Source organism: Melopsittacus undulatus, chromosome 1 (assembly GCF_012275295.1).
Source record: "Melopsittacus undulatus isolate bMelUnd1 chromosome 1, bMelUnd1.mat.Z, whole genome shotgun sequence".
In the NCBI taxonomy this organism is placed as follows: Eukaryota; Metazoa; Chordata; class Aves; order Psittaciformes; family Psittaculidae; genus Melopsittacus; species Melopsittacus undulatus.
In genome coordinates, this window is record NC_047527.1 from 75,701,569 (window position 1) to 75,723,971 (window position 22,403).

The 22,403-nt window shown below is 41.1% G+C and overlaps 1 protein-coding gene across 1 annotated transcript in view; it reads right to left on the bottom strand.

The window, feature by feature from the left end:
* Nucleotides 1-22,403, bottom strand: part of ANKH (ANKH inorganic pyrophosphate transport regulator) — a 96,570-nt gene that overhangs the window by 22,325 nt on the left and 51,842 nt on the right. Inside the window, exons 2-8 of the mRNA XM_034063954.1 lie at nucleotides 19,023-19,239; nucleotides 10,927-11,045; nucleotides 9,777-9,860; nucleotides 7,285-7,455; nucleotides 6,573-6,707; nucleotides 4,872-4,964; nucleotides 359-454 (exon numbers count right to left, since the gene is read on the bottom strand). Of these exons, the coding sequence (XP_033919845.1) occupies nucleotides 359-454; nucleotides 4,872-4,964; nucleotides 6,573-6,707; nucleotides 7,285-7,455; nucleotides 9,777-9,860; nucleotides 10,927-11,045; nucleotides 19,023-19,239 (915 nt within the window). The remainder of the gene's footprint in view (nucleotides 1-358; nucleotides 455-4,871; nucleotides 4,965-6,572; nucleotides 6,708-7,284; nucleotides 7,456-9,776; nucleotides 9,861-10,926; nucleotides 11,046-19,022; nucleotides 19,240-22,403) is intronic.

Genomic DNA, 22,403 nt, shown 5'->3' on the forward strand with positions numbered 1-22,403 from the left:
TGCAGTTTTTCATTTTCCTGACGCACTGGTTATCAGAGTTTTTTATCATTTTAAAAAAAGAAAGAGAAGAAAAGCAGATCTCCAATACTGCCTTGTGTGGAGGCTGACTTGAAATGAAAAGTGGTGAGAATCAAATACAGTAACTCTAGCTCTGAAGACATCCAGCCTGAGCTAATGATAGCTTATTTTCTTGGTATTCCAGTACTGTGACCACACTCCCTTCTCCAGATAAAATCAACAGAGTTTCATAAGAAATGACAACTCACCTTTCTTGAACTGCTATTGCTGTTAGCATTAGGGAGAGGAGATAATTTTCTGGTTGAGATGAAAGGCAGAGAGTTGAACAAAGGTTTCTTACCGTTAAGGACAATGCCATGCAAACAAAAGTGAACTTCTTGATATGTGTTGCTGTGACAGTACTGTTGGTGTTCACCAATTTATTGCTCGGGTTATTCTAGGGTAAGAGAAAGAGATAATGAGCATTAGCTTGGCTCCAGACTGCTGTGAGGCTGATGGCACCAGGGTCATGTGCTGGACCTGACTGTCTGTGCCTGTGCATGCCTGCCTTTGTTTGCTTTTTAACTTAGAGCTTTCTGAGTACTTTGTACCACCAAGGCATATTTTCTGCTTAAGCTGACAGCAACTGCTCCTATAGTCACAGAGGGCTGAGTAATGTCCCCACTTTTCTAACGAATAAGTCCTATTTAACAAATTCAGCTTTGAAAAAGGGTAGTAGCTCTTTCTGAGGAAACTCCATATGATTTTCTTTTTTACCTTAAAGTTTGTAGCATGTTTTCACCAGAAAAATAGGACTTCATTCCCTTTTACCACAGAGTGGTACCAAACTCATACACCAATGAAAGCACCCTTACTGATCCAATTAGACAAGTAGGTAATACAAACAAAGCTCCTGGAACAGCTGGCTCCATTAATGCCATTTAATGAACAGAACATAATTAGGACTATTAGGTGTTCCACCTTGAACATGGGCTCTGTTCTTACATGGCAGAGAAGTTTTATTTAAAACAACAAAAGCCCTCTTCCAAATGTCTAATATTGCAAATGAAGCTGAAGATTTAAAATTGCCCTCAGGGAACACACATAAAACCAAACTAAATGGTCTGTGAAAGGTTAGGATGGGACATCAAAAGCAGGGCACCATTAGGATCCTTGTAGTAATAATTTGCATTCACGCTGGAGCTGTTTGAGATACACAAGTATGTGCCCACGCTGATAAAATCAGTACCATGAGATGCAGTACAACATTTATTCATCCTTGATGCAACTCAGGTAGAACAGCAGTATCTGCCACATGATCAGCCTCCTTTACTGAAATTACTTGTAAGAGAAAGAGGAGCTCATGCCAACACATCTTGGGAGTGGACAAACCAAACGTGAGCTCTGTGAAGGGTACACCATTGCCCCACATTCAAGAAGCTGATGGAATTGTGCAATTTAAAGCTTTTGTGGTGACCACAATCCTGCCATCCAAAGGGGTTGCAAAGAAAAGGGGGGTCTTGTTCATTCCTACCCTCCTGCTGCTAACTCTGCTCTTGCTCTACTCCACCTGTTGCTCCAGCTCTTGACCACATACTCTTTGTTCCTCTCTCTTGCACACTATTTAACTCTTGGATCAAAACACTATGCAGATTATGGAGCAAAAAGAGTATCCAATGCCATCTATTAAGTGTTTATAAGTCTTCTCTCAGCCAGTGGTGTTGCTCTGAATCAGACAGCATGGTCTATTAAGAGTAATGGCATTATCACCATGTAAAACAGCAATCAGAGCACAGAACAAGGATATTCCTGTTTTCTTTCAGAAAATCAATAGTAAGCCTTAACTTGAGTGTACCTGCTAAGCCATGAAGTTGCTCTGGATACAGAGTCTCATAAAAGGCTGAAACAGGACCCTGCCTCTCCCTTAATGAATGTGAACAGAGGTAACAATTTCCCTGTGAAGAGAAGAATCTGACTTCTCTAGTAGAGCCACTGAAGAGGGGCATGCTATCTGGATCCCAAATCCTATCAGTCTGTTTCTTCCTTATATCCAGTCTAAACCTCTGCTGTTTAAGTTTCAACCTGTTACCCCTTGTCCTATCACTACAGTCCCTAATGAAGAATCTATCCCCGACATCCCTATAACCTCCCTTCAGATACTGGAAGGGTGCTATGAGGTCTCCATGCAGCCTCTTTTCCAGGCTGAACAGCCCCAACTTTCTCAGCCTCTCTTCATATGGGAGGTGCTCCAGTCCCCTGATCATCCTCGTGGCCCTCCTCTGGACTTGTTCTAACAGTTCCATGTCCTTTTTATGTTGAGGACACCAGAACTGCACACAATACTCCAAGTGAGGTCTCACAAGAGCAGAGTAGAGGGGCAGGATCACCTCCTTTGACCTGCTGGTCACACTCCTTTTGATGCAGCCCAGGATACAGTTGGCTTTCTGGGATGTGAGTGCACACTGAAGCTGGCTCATGTTTATTTTCTCATTGACCAACACCCCAAGTCCTTCTCCGCAGGACTGCCATGAATTTCCTTTTTGCCCAACCTGTAGCTGTGCCTGGGATTGCTCCAACCCAGGTGTAGGACCTTGCACTTGGCATGGTTAAACTTCATGAGGTTGGCATTGGCCCACCTCACAAGTGTGTCAAGGTCCCTCTGGATGGCATTCCTTCCCTCTAGCGTATCAACCGAACCACACAGCTTGGTGTCATCAGCAAACTTGCTGAGGGTGCACTCAATCCCACTGTCCATGTCAGCGACAAAGATATTAAACAAGACCGGTCCCAACACTGATCCCTGAGGGACACCACTCGTTACTGATCTCCAGCCAGACATTGAACCGTTGACCACAACTCTTAGTGTGTGACCATCCAGCCAGTTCTTTATCCACCGAGTGGTCCACCTATCAAATTGATGATGTTCAAGACCAGGTTGGATAAAGCCTTGGGTGATATAGTTTAGTGTGAGGTGTCCCTGCCCATGGCAGGGGGGTTGGAACTAGATGATCTTGAGGTCCTTTCTAATCCTAACTATTCTATGATTCTATAATGCAGTGTGCTTCCCATGGCCATCAGCCTTGTCAGATTTTTGAGTAACTGACAAAAGAAAATGGGAGTCTGGATGCATGCAAACTGTTTCAACATCTGAAAATCACAGTAAGGAAGGCTTTACAGAGCCTGGAAATAAAAAGTGCTTCTACCTGGACTCTTCTGAGAAAGCCTCAGCTTAAGGAAACAAAGGTTTTGAAAGGCATGGTGACATGAGAATGGTGTGTGACTGAGGGTAAAGCAATTCTCACAGCGATCTAAAAAACCCACTGTGGTTTCTGGTTTGGTATTTATTGTCTGAAAGGTACGGTGGAGGCATTTGCACACATGGTTGCCAGAATGAGACACCCTTTATACTGCTGCTACCTCACTTAGCACATTTTTATGCTAATTTGCTCTTAAAACATATAATTCCCATCATGTATTTTTTTGGCAGTTAGATAAATGGTATCTACTTGTGCCTTACTCCAGCTTTTTCCTCCTCACATTTGTTCCACAAGAGCACGATGAGAAACCTTTTAACTGAAACAAACAGACAACTCACGGTCTAATCCTGACACCACTAAAGCTGTCAGCACATCTTCCACCAGCTAAACGAGACCTGAATTTAGGAGTCTTAATTGCTGTTAATTTTACTTGGCAATAGTGCATTTGATTGTGGCCCATAACGGATGAGGTTAGCAGCCCCTGTGTTTCCTGTCATAAACCACTTGTATCTTGCAATTCATTGGTTTTGCATCTGCAGTTCCTTTTCAGCAACATGATCTGGCTGCATGTTGTATTTTGTCTCACAGGTCAATTTAGCTGTACACAAGCAGACTAAGAAGTGATGACTGATTTGATTTTCCTTTGGTTTAGTTTAAAATTCTTGGAAATATGGTGGATGATTTCAAACAGGGCTTGTTTCAGCTAAGTACATCCTGGAGCAAGCAAACATTTTCTTCATTAGTATTTGGAGCTAGAAAGTTCAGTTACTAATTGGTAAATAAAGGGAAGGAGAGGAATTGGCATTTGAATTAAGTGTCACAGGACATGACTGTTCTCTGCACAACATATGGGCTTGTGAATACCAGTTCTAAGACAGAGCAAAAAAAGACTAAATAAAATTCATTTTGATTATGCATTTACTCTGTGCTCAGTTCCAGGAGCAATCCCTATATTCTCACATAATTACATGATCAGTACTACTAAAATAATGCATGTTATCTGTGTTACTGTCAGTCTATGAAACAACCTTTGCTAAATGTTAACATAAGCAAATTACCCTAAACCCACTTGAGAGATACCACAGAATCAGGAGCAGAGATGAGAGCTTGCTTACTTACTGATGGACACTTTGTGAGCAGTCACTTCATTAGCTACATCATAGTAAGTAAGTGAGGACTTTTTTTAATCCTTAAAAACGCAGCACCTATGTAGTCAAAAGATAGCTCAATACCTTCTAACACAGAGCTAAGGTTAAAATCATAAATCAGACAAGAGCTTGAAGCCACCTAAATCAATATTTTAACTAGGATTTTTAAACCTTATCAGTGGGATAAGGAACAATAGGTATCAAAAGCAAAAGTAAAGAGAAACCAGACAGGACAATAGATGTCCATTAACACAGCCCTAGTTAATCTTTGGTTGGTTTATTTTTTAATGAATCTGTTACACTTTGCTATGGAGCCATGAACTAACTTTCTTAATATTTGTTTGGCAGAAATCCCTTTGACATCACTGAAGACACCCTTAGATAAAAATGTTGTAACATCGAAAGAGCAGGACCATTCATGTAAAACCACACAAGAGGTATTTATTACACCCCTAACATAGGCACTCACCTTGTCAAAAGCAGGGTATACTGCTCTGATTTCTGTCAGCCAGCCATAAGGCATGTGTCCCACAGGATATGTAGCTGTTAGGATTGCCACTGCCTATGAAAAGAGACAGGGAAACATGAACACCCAGTCTTTGACAGAACAATTAAACTAATACATGTTGCCACTTCCTACCAAGATCATCACCAAATTGACCTTCATACAGTGAGAAACCATGCAGGCAACTGGAAGCTCTTTGTTTCAGGAAGACTGTCCCAGTGCCCACATTTGGTCTGGTATGTGCCATGAAGCTATGTTATTCAGCTTTGTTTCACCATCACTCTGATACTTTTAGATTATAGTTAACTTGAATTAGTATGTGCCCCTTAGCCAGATAAATACCTCCCTCAGTGTTCCTGGGTTTTTCTACCCACAGATGTCAGAGTAGCAGAATGCCTTACATTGCTTCGGATGCTTCGGTAGCTTCAGATCAAACATCATAATTTTAATTTATATATATTTAACTTGGCTATTTATAAGTAAAACCAGGTTTAAGACAGACAAACTACAGAAGAATAGGCCTTGGTGACTGACTGTCTTTGGAAATCAAACTGCTCTGAGGCAAGAGACAAAAAACCTACCCTCTCCTCATTTTGGTGCTCATCAACAAAAACAAAACAAAAATCATTCCAGATGTCCATTTTTATCGTGAGAAACAACTCACTGCCTGCAATTTCAAACAAGTCCCTTTTTCGCTTTCACAGCTACAGACCAAGAGGTAGATCAAAGACACAGCCCCACACACACACATTAGGTATTTAGGGAGCTCTTCCTGCAGATGTTTTTGCACATGTAAAAAGCATTACACTTCACAGAATCATAGAATAGTTAGGATTGGAAAGGACCTCAAGATCATCTAGTTCCAACCCCCCTGCCATGGGCAGGGACACCTCACACTAAAGCATGCCACCCAAGGCTCTGCCCAACCTGGCCTTGAACACTGCCAGGGATGGAGCATTCACAGCTTCACTGGGCAACCCATTCCAGTGCCTCACCACCCTAACAGTAAAGAATTTCTCCCTTATATCAAATCTAAACCTCCCCTGTTTAAGTTTTACCCCATTACCCCTTGCCCTGTCACTACAGTTCCTAATGAAGAGTCCCTCTCCAGCATCCTTATAGCCCCCCTTCAGATACTGGAAGGCTTCCTAAATTCTGTCTCCACAGCTTTTTATTTGCAGTCACTGGCAACTCCCGAGTGAGTGAAAAAACAGTATCAGGTATGACAAGTTAGCAGTGCTGACACAATGTTTGTTAGGCATCAGCTGTTTGAATTTTCCTTTCCATTTAGTATCTTACATCTTTGTCTTTCCTAGAGAAAAACTGACAGCAAAGGTCCTCCCACTTCTTAAGAGACTAGGTCAGCTCATGGTGATCACTGGTGAAGGCTCTGCACACAATCAGAAGCCTGGCTCCCATCAGCTGCAGGAGACTATTGGAGTGATCTGAAATTCCTCAAGAGAAACGGGGTGCATTTCATGTCCCAGCCAGGAGAGGTATTTTTTTTCAGTGTGCTTCAAGACTGTTTCAAGCTTCAAGGACAGAGAGCACTAAACAGAAATGTACTTAAGACAACTTTTTTCTTGTCAGCATGGCTGGGAAGAGAAATGCCGATGTAGCTCCATGTAAGTGATCATTTGCAGTAATGGAGAGCACTTTTCTTACCTCTGTGGCTGAAGAACTGCCGCCTAGGTCCCGGGAAACAAAAAGGTTGACAATGGGCCTACTTATTCGCTGAGTTGCCAAAATTAACGCCAAAGGCCACCAGAAACTCAGCATCTTCCTTATTGTAGCCTCTCCCTGCAACACATAGGAAAAAATAAATAAGCAGAAGTGGGTTTGAAAAGACTCATGCAGAACTGAACCAAAAGCACAGAGAAAGGATTTTCGCTTTCACCACCCATTGTCAGTTTGGTACATTCATTTCAACAGTTTTCATGACAAGCCTAAAATATTTTCACTCATGTTAGTAATACTGATTCAAAAGAAGCTGTGTCATGGAGCTCAATAAATAATGCATAAGGTCCCTATCTGCATAATTTGTTCTGGCTACCAGACGAAGATGTGAAAACCAATATGACATTCGAGGAAAAAGAGCACTTTTGAGACTTTCTTCCCTCTGAAATAAAGGAAGTTCATGTTGTACTGGCTTACAGCTCAGTACAGAGATGTTCAGTAGGCAGTACATCCATACCATGGGAAGCATTGCCTCATGTGCACTGTCTGGGATAGTTTTCACCATGTCTTTTAAGTGAAAATGTTTTTTCTTGCAGGACAGAGAGAGGAGGCCCTTCATGCACAGTGGTTTTAATACAGTATTATAACACAAAGCACAAGTTTTAGATTATTCAAAGAAGTGCAAAGTACTGAGACATACCCCCATTTCAGGCCCACTTCTGTCAGGAATGACGTTATGTATGTTCCTGTAGTATCCGAGGCATAACGTGGTACATCGGACAAGTGCTCCCATGTATAAGGACAAGATAGGGATCAAGAGAGGCTCCCTGCACTCCAAGTGACTGTGAAGCAAAATGGCTACAAAAACAACCTGCAAAGCAAACAAACAAATGATTAGCAATCTGTGTTTTTCCTTAGGGCCATCATTACCTCTTGTCTGAGTTTATGGCATTTGAAACTTTAATCAGGACCCCCCTGCATTCAGTCATACAAATAAGAACACGAGTTAACATCATACAGAAGCTCTATTAAACCATACTTGAAGGTATGGGTAGGTGTCAGACTAGGAACCATAAATAGGTTAGCATGAAAGTCTGGCAAGGTCTGTCAGGAACCATGTGGCTGTCACGCTTCCCAGGACAGCGTGCTATTCTGATATACACTGAGGCTGGAAACATGCTTCTAGGGTCAGCTTGTGAGCATTACTGGTTTTTTTTTGCAGGGTATGGGGCAATGGCAATTAAAAAGTCGGATATTTTAAGGTATTCATTCCAGCATTTAGAAGCAGGAAGTCTTATGTCATCCTACTTTTCTACTTTTTTGAGTGAGATTTCAGTATTTCATCATTTTCTTCTCAGCTATCTGAGCACATTGATGTAAATGAAATGGAAACTTTTGAGGTAATGAACAGCTCATAATTCAGTCTCCTAAGATTAAATTCCCACTCCAAAAAATGCAAAGGAATTAATACGACATTATTCTCTTCATTAAGTACAGAGCTGATGGTGTGCCTGTTGAATTCCAGATGTCTCTGGATTGGGGGCACAACTGGAAAGCCAACTGTGCTTGGTGCTGTGAACAGCAGAATCAAGGACAACCCTGCTGTGACAGGCTGGCATGTCAGTGAGTTACAAGAAATACAGAACATACTCTTCAGAAGCAGGTTCTCTCTCCTTCATTGTTAAAGCTCAAGAAATACTTGTGAAAAATCACACTGTGCAAATGTTTATTAGTCAAGCCGTGATGTTCATGAGGGTTTGCAAAACTGCTGTTCTGAATCCTACAAAGGGGCAAAGGCAGTCACAAAAAGTGTGTATATAAAAGTGAGCCAAGGAGATTTAGCTACTGCCTGCGCATCTATTGCTTCTGTAGGGAGAGCATGTAGGTGTAGGGAGTTCTGGGGTATAGAGAGTCACAACTTCTTGTCTTCTGTATTTGCTCTTGCTCTGTGCAATATTTTGTTAAGGGAAGATGACAGGTGTCTTATTCTGCACAGTCCTGGCACCCCACTCACCAACCACTGTTGAAAGGGCATGTGTGCCATGGCCAAAGTAAAAATTGGTTTCTGTTTTTAGCTGTATATGACCTGACATGCATCTAGGGTCAGCAAACTTTGCATAGTCGCATCAGAACAAGAGCATATCCTGAGGGCTAAGGTCATGTGGAGTAACTAGTACTGTCCTCAGGGATTTAGTCCAGTATTGTAGAGGGGCAGACATGCAAAACACGGAACAGCAGCTGACTGAATGTTTCAACCTGGTTTATGGTTTGCTCATATTTAGTGGGAGGCAAATGCTATGGAAAATTGAACTAAGTGCTGTTGATTTCATGTTTCCTTTGATGCTGTACTGTTATTAGCCTCTTTCTTACCCAGTCATTACACCATTAAGCTGGTAATGGGACAGTACAGCAACTGTTTTACAAGTGCTGGGACTCTCCATTTAGTAATATTTTTATATATGCTTTTAAAAGAGGGTGGTGTATTGGTTCTCAACTGCTGCAGCAACAGCCAGCAGCAATGCGTATGAATGTTGTTTTTAGGTGTATCTAGTACAAAGCAACAAGATAATTAATACCTCCCCCACAAATAAAAGTTGAAGCAACATTTGGTCTTCTCTGCATCACCCAGGATCTATCAGCATAGATCCCTTCTGCTGCAGTTCTGAGCCTTCACTTTTTGGACCAGTAACAAGAACAGTGCCATACCAGCACTTGGAAGATGGCTTACACTACTGTATTTCACTGGATCAGACAGCATGGGCAAAACTGACAAGTGAACTGAAGAATCAAGCCTTCATTCACTTCCCCATCTACAAGCCCCACTCAGGATTTCAGTGCAACTGTGTGATGCATGTCACACATAAGAATGCAAAACGTTTCAGCCATTCTGGAACATGGTTGTGGAGGTGCTGTAAGACATAGCCCTAGCCCAAAGGATCTTGGTTCCCATCTCCTGACATCGGTCTGCGACTGAGCTGATCCAGTCAAGTGAGACCAGCCTAAACCACAGCTGTCAGTAAACAGCCTCCACACGATGAGCAAGCAGCCAGAGAACAAACCACAAGATTACTTCCTCTGGTGTGTTGTTCACGATAGAGAAAGAAGGCAGTCTCTGTGCAAGGGAGAGCCTGCTTAGGAAAGCACCTAGTCTGTAACACAACAGAAACAGTGAGTGCTAAGTGAAGTCATTACCTGAGCTATGACATCTGAGATGGAGGCACATCCCACTAGGAAACTGTACTTGTGTTTCAGCAGAATCCCAGCATGAGTCCATGCCTAAAAAAAGCACAGAGGAAAGTTTGGGAAATGATTATGATATTTGTGAATGATTTCAGGTCCCAGAATACTGTTTTCTGGTTGTTACATTGTACACAAAGAACTTATAAAGCTATTTTCTACCAGCAGTATTTGGTGTGGACCTGGGCAAATGTTAAGCTAGTAATACAGAGAAAGCACTGCTGCATTCACTTCCTTATAGCCAGGGCTGACAGGGAGAATGGGAATAACTTTATAGACTGCATAGAGATTTCTGAGCAGATCTAATAAGAAACCGCTCCTTCTTCATGAAACAGGTGCTGCACAGGATGGTTTATCACAATAAATAATACAAGGGAAAAAATATTATCATTCACCAGCTGGATGTACCTCTGAGGTGTAATCCTCATTGGCCCACTGGGTTATACTGAGTCCTGCGTGTGTGTATATGTATATGTATATGTATATGTATATGTATATGTATATGTATATATACTGAAAGAGAAAACTTAATGATCCAACTTCTTCTAATGGTCAGAGACTGTTTCAAGCAGACAAAGTGGTGGCGATGTGCTGTGAGAAGGCTGTTCTTTACCAGTTTTACACAGAAGTAGAGGCATTAGAGACAGCTGCTGTATTTCTATGTTGTGCAGGCCACAAGCAGTAAGCCTGGTGATCTGGGAAGCAGCAGCCCACCCCACGTGTGGGTGCTCTTTCTTGAGCATTCAAGATATACCAGACTTAGCTGTGCTTGTAAATATGATGATAAGAAATGTACTTTCAACAAATGTGCTTTGAGAAAATACTGAGCTTATTCCCTGTGAGCTCTGCAAGTGATCTGATCAGTGCTTTCCAGCATGCACATACAGTAACTCTAACGGGACAACTGAGGTTTTTGCTTTTGTTATGAGCTCTGTATGCCCAACCAGATGCTTCTTCCAGGTATATCCAGAGCTACTGCTTGCAAAGGACACATCTTCCCTCTGCCCACCTGCAGCTTCTCACCAGGTAACAGACTTTGTAAACCAAGGTCACTAAAGAAAAAATAACCCGAATATTAAAATTCAGTTCTGTATCAGGCACTCACCATGGCATCCATAAAAGGGAAGGCAGCAAGATAAAGGAAGGCTCTCCGAGTTTTACTTCCCACTGATTCATCCACATGGTGTAGCTTATTAATAATGTAATACCCCAAATCACTATATGCTGTAGAGACACAAGAAGAGAAATTAATAATAAAGGTTACATATGGGCTCTGGGTGAGCTACTCAGAAGTACCTGAAAGGCTGCGATGCCTAGGACATGCATCTACGCAGTAAACAGCTGCAGGGGCTTCAGCAATCTCACCAGCTGCTGTTTATGACTAAGGAGTACCCTCATGGTTCTTTTTCAAGTAACCTTTGTCAGAAGAGTGATAACAAATGGCTGTGTTGGGACATGGGTATATTAAGTGCCACATCTGTTTGTTAAATGAACACACTGGTACTCCAGAAAATCCACTGGTCTTTCAATAACTCAAGTCTCTTTGTTAGAAAAGCTGTTTTCACTAGACATTGTGTGTTTCGTGGGTTGTAGTAACTTATAAATACCAACACTATCTATTGGCACTGCATTCATATGACGTTACTTGTAAACCTGCCCAAAGGTGTAAAAGAATACTATGAATTCTGAAAGGATGCAAAAATCACACTCATTAAGCCTCTCCCTTACTCTGCCTAATGATCCCCTTTGCTGGGACCTGTCAGGGCACTGCACCTTTCACTGTACAGTCTCTGGGCAGCCCTGACCAGCCTTAGTTTTCTTCCTTATCTACAGCCCACATCTCAGAAGCCACAGTCAGAAGAGGGAACCATTGGAAGTCAGGGGGTTGCCACTTCCGACTGCCAGTATGTTATTTCGCTGTCCTGTTTCAACCCAAGACAAGAATTTTTACTGTTGGGTAACACATCTCTTGCCAGGTCTCTCTTCCCAAGGCTTTGGGTTAAAGACAGCACAGCTGCAAGGATTCATCACACAGCTCTGTGAAGAACTCCTTATACCTCTGTTGGTACCCATGTTATCCAGCTGTTTTAGTGACCCCAGAGTCCTCCCAGTGACCAGGAATAACCTAGAAGAGCTACCTATGACTGAAGTCTCTGAACTATGAGAACTTATACGCACAGTTAAAAATAATCCAAATAGTTTTTAATCTTTTATAAACTATGTTATAGATCTGCATATTGATGCTTAGTTTCCTCTATACACTTGCAACAGCTATTGAAAGAGTGATTAGTTCATAAAGTCAACATTCCAACACATGGCAGAATTACTTGTGAATAGGGAACCTTACCTCAGTTCTCTCCCACTAGTGTCTTTTCTAATTATTTCAAATATTGACATCTATCTGATTTTACATATATAACAATTCTATTATCATTGTACAGACCTTCATAAATGGTATTTCAAGAAAGTTATCATTTTCATGCATACAGGTCACATGATCAGATCGACAAATACTAACATAGTTGCCCAATTCAATCTTTTTAGCCTAAAACACTCTCTTGTAACTCATAAACAAGTGTTTGGAGGCAGTTGAAGTGAAGTTTAAGTCCTCATTGTTTTGTGATGGCTTAGCGATATAGCAGGTAAATGCTTAACAGGACTTAAAAGACTTTTTCAGTCCAAACAAGACAGTGTAAACAAGGTAGTAAAATAGAAGGAGGTGGTTTGACAGCATTTGGAACAGGCATGAGTCTCATTCCAGATATCCAGGATCACCCAAAAGATGCTAAAATGTTAAAAACTCCACCTTTCCCTATGCTGGTCCCTATCTACATGTCTTTTATCTGAACTATGACTGTCAGACTCGCAGTCTCCCAGTTCACCCAGAAATCCCCAAGTTGCTTAGCCATCCTCCTGAGGCACTCCAAGCCTTGTCTCCTTTCGAATGGGGTGCGGGAAGAGCTTTAAACCAGGACTCCAACCTTTCCTCAGTTCAAGGAGGCCAGTTTAGTTCTCAGTGTTGATGTGCTTGTTGCAGTCCAGCCACACATTAAAAATACCCCCTTTTTATTTTTTTGTATGAATAACCATACAGATTTTTGCTCAGTATTTTGAAAACTCTCATTATCCGTGGTTTTTTGCATGGTAACTCCCTGTGGAATGCTGCTTTTCTGGCACAGTAGTACATGGATGTTTCAGAATTGACTTATTTGAATGAAGAAGTTTGGAAGGCTGCTGTGAGGGTTAGACTCATCCATCTGACTCTCAGGTTCTGTTGAAGTTGCATTATACTTCTCCTGCACAAAAGCTTAAAAACTGTTGCAGGAAACCAGGAAACAGAATCAGAAGGGTCAGAGGCTGAACTACTCCCACTTCTAGGAACAGGCAGTTCACCAGAGGGTTGTAGTTTACTGGCAGAGTGCTCTCGAGGCACTTGTACCACCACAGCCTACAGCACCCCATTTGGAAGATTTATAGAGATATCAGCACTGTGATCTGTAAGAATCATAGAATCAGAAATGGTTTTGGTTGGAAGAGACCTTAAAGATCATCCAGTTCCAACCCCCTGCTACAGGCAGGGACACCTTCCACTAGACCAGGTTGCTCAAGGCCATGTCTAACCTGGCCTTGAACACTGACAGGGATGGAGCATTCACAACTTCCTTGGACAGTCTGTTCCAGTGCCTCACCTGCTTTAAGATTCTTTTTTCTCCCTCCCATCCAGAGAAGAAAAAAAAAACAAAAACCAAACAACCTCCCCCCAAAACTCTAACTGTACTTTTAAATGTGATTTTGATTTTAAAATTGTAATGGGAAAGCTTAATAGCTAGTTTTAAAATAGCCAGCTGTTCCACATGGCAGTGAAAGCACACAATCACTTTTGCTGATGTCCAGAAACATTTCTATCCTCAGAAAGGACTCAGCATGTGAGATTTACTGACAAATATATAGGCATGTGTCTCAGAGCTGTGAACAAAGCAATTGCTGATGCAAATTTAACCTTGGCCAACCTTACAAACTTAATATGAAGCGTAGTACAAAATTAATAACACAGACAACAGAGCTGAAGAGTATTACATGCATCTAAAGCAGATGGCTCTTCCCATTCCTTGCATAATTTTAACCAAAACAGAGTAGTCCAACCCCAAGACAAGCTGCCTGTTTGCACTCCTCTAATGTCTTATGTATTTTGATATGTCTATGGCTTAGTTTTGCTACAAAATCTAAGCAGGAATTCTTGGTTTTGACTTTTTCAGTTGAGTTTTAAGACATAGAAGCTTACAAAATGACACTGACAACTGCATAGCTAACTGCATCTCCTGTTCTCTACACTGATTTCTCTAACAAGGTGATTACTGCCATAAATGTCAGACATTCTTAAAACAACTGAACATACTCTTAATGATGCCAGCAGTCTCAACAAATAGCTGTACCATAGTCATTTTGGAGTTGTCTACTACACAGTACGTTACACTTACATCATAAAGAAAACAAAAAGAAACCCTCATAGGCAGTGATACCATTTACTTCCAGACAGTTACATATGTCAATATTAACTTTGCTAGAGGGAAATAAAAAGTCAGAAAATGTTTTGGGGTTAAAGTGTGTTCTCTTTAGATGCATTCAATTTCATATTGCACTGCCAGTTAAAAAATTAACTGGGAGGCTTGATAAGTAAAATCTATTCTGCTGTTGGTAAGAAGGATGGCTCACGTGGCCAGAACTGGTGCTGGTCATGAGTTTGTTCAGCGAAGTGATTTGGGCAGATAGATAAATGCTATTTATAAAAATAAAAAAATTGAATGGCAAATCTTCATTTGGAGAGAGCAAACGGTACAAAAGATTCCTTTGTCTTTGATTAGTGTTGTGATTTTTTTTCTGCTTATAGTAATAAATGAACTAAAAAAAACCCCAACAAACCAAACCAGATTAGGAGCATCTCAGGGCAGTCTGATTACTGCAATCATCTTTTTCTGTGCTCAGCTCTAGTTCCAAAATTGCATTGTTGATTTTCACAAATCTATCTATGGCTGTTGGTCTCTGAAATAGCTTTAGGAAGACCAACATCTCATAAGTCTCAAAATTAGCCTGTTATAACTCAAACTCAATTATTGCTCTTCTAAAATCCACAAATGCTTTGATCATAGTCTTTCTCCCTTCTTCCTTTGCCCTGAATACCTTGCTGACACAAAACTGCCTCTGCTGTGGAAAAAGGGGCAGGGACAGCTGGGGAAGCACGTTGCTGCTTTAGCAATGGCCATCTGAAGATGCTGAAATAGGACGCATTTTCAATGAATGACATTTTATTATCTTTTAGAACAAAGAAAAAATACAAGCCTAAATTATATTCTACTTGTGTTCCTGTGCTATCATCCTTTTCAGAGCAAAATGCTTAGTACAGGCCATTACAGCGGGCATACCAGAACAAGACTGACTGGAAAAAAACCCTCAGGTTATCATAAACCACTCTGTTATTACAGTAGGGTCACCCTGAAAGCAGTGGGATTACTCCTGTATCTCACTTGTTATGCAGATCTTTCATGTAATGCAGTGACCATGCACGTAGGAAGTTCAACATGATCAGTTGAATTGCTAGCAACTGCTCAAGATTTCCCCTGCGCAGCCTGTGCAGGTAGTGGCCGATGCCCACTAGCCTGTCAGTAATAAACTGGCACAAAACAAATCACTCACATGTCTCAGCCATCCAGCCTGCTATAGGTTCGCCTGGGTACTAAAGTTTTTAATCAGTAGTAGTAGGCTCCAGTTAAGGACGTTTATTTAAGCAAAGAGGATTTTTCCTCAAAGTCACTTCTGCCATGTCATTTCCAGAACCTCAGAGAGCTGTGGAAAGTGATATTAATATGCAAAAGGAAAGAATCTTTTTCAGTATATTATTTCTCAGTAAACTAGTGAAAGTCTGAACAATGCTGTTTTATTGCCAAAAAATGTGCATGTCTTTCATGACACTAGTGTTAGAAGGACTCAGTACGGGGGGCTTACCAGCAACACCATGAGTTGCATCATGTTAGCATAATGTTATATAAATGATTTCTTTCCTCTGTCAAGCTGGCAATTTAGTACGATGTCACAAATATGCACAGACAGGCTTAAAGTCTTGAATCCCTTCTCTTACAGCCAAATATTCCCAACAAAAGCCAATCTCTGAAATAACAAGATGCTTTAGACCCTGGCTACACAGCGAAGTTCCCACCAGGAAACCCCAACTGGTGGTAGTAGCTGCCCTCAAAGTAGCACAAAGGAAGGAAGGCAGCATACTATCTTCTACTTCCAGATCACAACTGAAACAGCAAATTCAGAAGTCCTGACCAAGGTCTGCAGCAGCATTTTAAGTGGGATGAGAATATGGTTTCAAAACCCTTTGGTCAAGGTCAACTTGTTTCCTGGTTCTTACTGCCACCTGTGCAGGGGAGTGATAGGAACTGTTGGTGAGGACTTTGTGGATATTCATGGGAATGTGGTGTGATGACTGAGGGATCCAGAGCTGTGAGCTGGAGTGGTTTGGCTCAGGCAGTCACTCCCACAGAGAACTGTGTTAGCTGTGGTGGGGAAGCAGTAGTGGGGAGCTGGCGCTGAAGCAATTAAGCATGAGTCAGGTGGGAGAAATGGTCTGTTTTGATATTGTAACTATGCAGAGGCTGCTGTTTGTGAGGAATTGTGTGTGCAGACTGCAAATAGTCTCTATCACAGTTGGAAATGTGGTGATTCATTGTGGTCACTGTGTTTTAACCACCACTTGTTTTCTTCCTTCCAAATTTCAGTACTCCTCCTTATTTCTTTGGGCTATTTGTTCTGTGTTCCTTCCTGGGCTTCAGCAGTCCATAGCAGACAGTCATGTAATCTTCCTTAGCCCCATAGACATGGGATGTGGAAGAAATTCAGGCCCCTGAGCATTGTTTGTTTCTCTTTTTCATCTGCTGAACATCAGTAACTTGTATTTGGGTCCTCTAAAGATAGCCTGTGATAGGCTTGCACGTCATAGGAGGCTGCTTGTCTGTCACTGGACCCCTTTTCTTCCTCCTGCTGGGCAGATTGTGCATCTGTGGGTCAGAGAAGAATAATCAGGACTTGAAACAGGTTCAGAGAAAACTTGGAACATAAAACTTGGCAACATCACCCAGGCAATTGGTGCTGGAATCTGACTAACTCCATTCTCTCGGGCACTCTGCCAGTCTCTGCTGTGGCCCTTGCATATTTTCAGGCATAGACAAGTTAAAATACTAAAAAATATTTTGCAGTCTGCCACCATAAGCAGCTGAAAGACTGTGTGAAGCCCTTTATTCGGGACCTTGAAGCAGGGTAAGTACAGCCTTCTTTTTTCTTTCTTTTCCCAGTATCTGCAGAGAGGGAATTTCAATGCAGCAGGGTTCTGCTTCCTGGAAAAGGCAAGAAACTTATCTGGCATGCTTTCCAGTGGTTGCCCCAAACACCTCCCTTCAATAAGAAGTCTCACACAGAAAATCCGGCTATGTCTTTCCCTGAAAACTGAATAGCTGTTCTTTAAATTTTCTTAACATCTATCACAGCTTAAAATAAAATATTGGATGACTACAAACTACTTCTTTATCCAGCTGGCAAAGCCAAAATTTTTGACCAGCACTGACAGGAAAACAAGTGAGCAACTAGAAGAGCAGCTCTGGGGGCTGAAGAAACATTCCAAGGAAAGAAATATGAGAGCCAAATGTACAAATGGCCCAAAGTTTATATTACTGACTCAGTAATGCAGCCTCAACTGTAAACATACTGAGGAATTGACCAACTGATACCAGTGAATTAATTCAAATGCATGAATTCAGCTTATAAATTAGCAAGAGCTTATCCCTGGCCATGGCTAGTGAGCTGTTACTGTAAGCATTTATTATGACTGTAACATAATGGTGAACAGCACAGGGCTGCTGTATCAGTGGTGGAATAGAATACATGATGGTCAAACAAACTGAAGTGCTTGGGAGGCATATAAAGCTGATGAATATAACTGGCAGCCTTTTAAAGGGTAAGAGCAGGAGGCATTTGTATTTACCAGATGGGTCTTGTACCTACTTGGGCAGGAACTGAAGTACCCTATCCTGCTCTTGAGTTACTAACAGCCTGAGTAATAAATGGTGTCTCACTTACAAACCACTGTAATTACACAGCAACTCAAGCTATCACCATCACACTCGCATTTCCCATCTTTCTGCAATAGAATGACCCCCTACTGCTAGTCAACCAATTCAACTCTGCCTGTCAATCAACACATGCTTCCATAGGCTGCTGCATTACCTCCTTCCTCCCTTCCCTTAGAGCTCCCAGCTTTTAGTATTTTACCTGTTGAATGCAATACACTCTTTGCTTCTTTCTCCAGTCTCCTGTTCCTCCTTGTTGAGGTCCAGAGGTTTTGGCTCTGTAGAACGAGCCAGAAGGTGCAGAGAATCTGGTGCAGTTCTTGGAGAGGATGAAGCTGAAGTCTTCCAAATCACATAGCTTTATATTGCTGCGGTTGATGCTTGGGTTGATATCTCATTTCTCCAGGCTCTCAGAAACTGGCAAATCCTGTGGCTGTCTTACTTTTTATGTTCAGTTCATATCTGCTTGAGTATTTTCTTTGTTCCAGAATACACTCAGGGAGCTGGTCCCAGTTTGGTGTAAAGTGCTCTTAGTAATTATTTCTCTTACAGATCAACTGTTCAACAGAAGTGGGTGATGACTACCACTAGCACCAGGTTATACTGATATTTTAATGAGGATGCTGGCACCTACTTGCTTAGAGTTTTGTACTGTGAGATAAATAGTAAAGGGATAGGTACAGAGGCAGTAAACAAACAATACCAATGAGTTCTGACAAACAGATCTACCAAGAAAACCTAAACCCATTCGGAACGATACTGCTAAAGTAAGACTGAGCTATCAGCTTCATGCAACCCGTCAACTTTGCCAAAGTTTTGCTCGCACACCTGACTGAGAGGGAGCAGCAGCATGTTTTGCTGCCAGGCAGGAGAGCCCCTGGGGTGGAATCTGCCACTTAACCTGTTTAAAAAGTAATAAAAATTGTGTGGATGGGTGTGATACCAGCCCAAGAGATTTAATCTCTTTTGCATCTCCTGTTGCCCTTGCAAATGAAATCTTAAACCTACAGATTAATCAGTTTGAAAAACAGGCGAAAGAAGCAAATTAAGACATTAATTAGATGTGAAGTGACCTTACCTATTAAGGTATGAAATACAGCAGCTACAGCGCCAGCCACAACCATGCACAAAACTGCTTTGATCCTGTCTCGCTTGCTGTTCACAAACACCAGACCTACATTTTTGAAGTCACTCATCGGACCTGTGAAGAACTTCATCAGGGAGTATGCCAGCCCATAGCTGGCCAGCATTTCCACAGCATCTTCCTTGACAGCAGCGATGCCCCGATTCAAGGCCTGTTGAAATACAGAAAGCGCAAATAATGTAGCACATGTGGAAGTGAACCCAAACCAATCTTCAGCAGCTGGTTTCTGAAGGACCAAGCATGTTTAGCTCTCAATAGTTATCATCCTGAGTTGGACCTCATTTCTCTGGGTTCAGCAGCAGTAGCTTGTGACACAGGTGACTTCATAATTTGGTATGAACAGTAAATTCAAGTCAAGTAGACTTGAAGATAATGTAAATATCTATTTGTGAAGTATATAATGGAACTCCTGCTATACCAGAAGTCAGAGTCTTTCCTTTTTACAGTAATTTTATGATCTGCTAATATTCATGGATAGTACAAGACCATTTAAATTCCATTTTGAGGCCTCAGCCCTAAAGCGAACAAAGCACAGTCCTTGCAGGCCATCCACACAGGTAAAAACTCTGACAGTATTATATGCTAAAATTTCAGCTCAATTAATTTTTTTTTCAGTGTAATGACCTTTTCATTATATTCCATGTAATTGTGGATAGCTGATATTATCCTGTGATGTTTATTATGAAACTAGGCTAAATATGCATGTGCCTAATTGCTCCTCTTTCATGAATTTCTCAATGTTCTGATTCACTTATATCTCCTTGTATCATATTTGAAAAGAAATACAGCCAGCACATATATTTCAAGACACTCAGGTTCAACTAATGTACTAATTCATTCTAGGTCTGTATGTAGGAAATGTCTGCCAATGAATCACTGAGAATTTTTATAACTAAAGCGAACCATAGAAAAAAATGTGTAACATTGCTCTGGATTCCAGCTTGCACCAAAATGATTCTAAAATACGGAATAAAAATGACAGAATGATAAATTTTCTCTTCAGTGTGACAGCATCAATCATCTGGTACACCCAGCAAACTGCTAAAACAAGACTGGGTTCAAAAAGCATGAAGGATGAAATATGACTTGTTGGATTTAGTTCCCATGGGTTATAGCTGATGTGTGCTGACAGGGCCATGGCACTGAGGCCAACCTGGAACATCTCACCAACCCACCCTCCAAACTTCAGTCAATCCACTTACACAGCAGCTCTAATACTGCTTTTTCTGAATGAACAAACCAGGCACAGTATCATCAAGTAATCATAATGAAGTTTTTCTCTTTCAAGTACAAGCATAGTCTTTCTGTTGCAGTCTTCTGACTTTTTTCCCCTTCCAAAGACCATACAGGCAAGTAACTACCACTGACTTCAAAAGAAACCTCATCCCCATAGCAAAAATGAGCATTTTTCCTACTGTTATTTTCCACCATTTCTGTGAGGAGTGCTTAATTTTTCCAACTAAAACTGCACTGTCAGCACAAGAAAAAGCTGTAGAAAATATCAATTTATCCATCCCTTGTATCTGCAAAATCTCTCTCTTGCAATGACCTTTGACTTGAACACCTGAGGCTCCAAATGTTTTCATATGTGTCGCTCCGGCTCCCTTCCTGAAAATACTGTATATTACATATGGAACATCTGCAGTTGATACATGAACCTTTTCTGGGCTATACATAACTCCATCTACTAGCATTGATAAGAGTTAAAATTATATTTAATCTGCAGATGTCAAAACCACTACAGTGTGCATAAAACTATATGCAGTTTGTGAAAAAGACTGTGACCTTTGAAATTAATAGTCAAGTTTAGCTGTCTTTTGTGATGATGCTTGTGATGATCCATATCAAGGTGTATACAGAGTTAGAACCTTTTCATTTATATTTCCTATAGATGCTGAATCTCCCTGCTGCTGTTGCCAGTGATAGGCAAACAGCCTTAAACTGCACCATATAGAGGGCTTCCTGATCATGGCTTTCACTCCTCTTTTGTCAACAGTGAAGTATTTCTGGCAGCTCCACTTCAGGGAGGAACAGCTAACCAATTTCAGGTAGTCTGGTTTAAAAGCCTTCTGTCACATGTAAACAGCTGAATTATTTCCAGCACAGTTTCACAAGCACAAGCATTTCCTTCCTGCTTCAGACAGCTACAGAATACCAAAGTATGTGGAGGATGGTAACCCAAATTCTGACAAGGTCCCTGGGATAAACATGGCTTTCAGAAATCACATTCTGTCAAGAAGCACTGTGATCCCTCTGCAGAGAGACAAATCTTTACCAAGCACAATACTCAAGCCACTGAAAATATCTCTATGTCACTTGGGGTATCTAAGTTTTTCTACCTAAGGAGGACAGGCAGAAAGACTTGAGTTCTCCTTCTCTCCCTCTCTGGTTTTACAGGCTGACCTCTGATCTCTTTAGTATGTAGAAATGATGGCCAAGTAGATACTTCTGAGTAATTTTTCCCAGAGACACACTGTATACCAGGTAAGGCAGGCTGGCAAATTCCAAAAGGGACTTTTGTAAGAGGTATGTTACCATTAATTTATACTCCTGTGGAATGGCTGACCTGATGAAATACTCTAGAGGCTAGCCCTGAAAAAGCAATCCTTCCAAATGCTTCTTTGGGGGGATTCTTAGGAAATGAATTGTTAGTATGGCTGCATACAGATGATTTAGCTTCTGTAGCTTTCTTTTTCCTTTTTCAGTTTAAGATGACAGCGTGGAAGGTTCTTCATCCTCATCTTCCAAACACTATATAAGAATTTTAGTAGTTTTTCTACCCATGTACCTTAGAATATTTTCACTACTGAAGCTGCTGATATCTGATATCTTTAAATCCACAATAAATCCCAAATACTTCATAAAGCATCTTTGAAGTGCAGTATGAAAGACACAGGCACTTTGTCTTTCATGGCATGTCAGCCAAGAAGTTGGTAATCTAATCTCCTGTTAAGTTTAATTTCCTTTTAGATTTCCAATTAAATCTCTCACAAGGTAGGAAGAAGATAAACCAGGGCAAGGTCTCAATTTTTTTTATCAGACACTATTTTGTACTTTTTCTGTGAACAAAAATCAATAACAAAATTTCATTGGTACCATCCGTATTCCACATTTGTTTCATACATAACAGAACATACCTCTAGACAAATTTGTATAACTTGTCAATAAAATCACACAGAACTAGGTAGTAATAAAACCAACTATTTAATACAAGAAGTTAGCTTGATCATATGTGTTTCAGGTGTCATCCTACTTTCAGATGGCTTATTTGCATCAAACTTGAAGGGAAAACTAAGAAATCCAGATGCTGGGAAA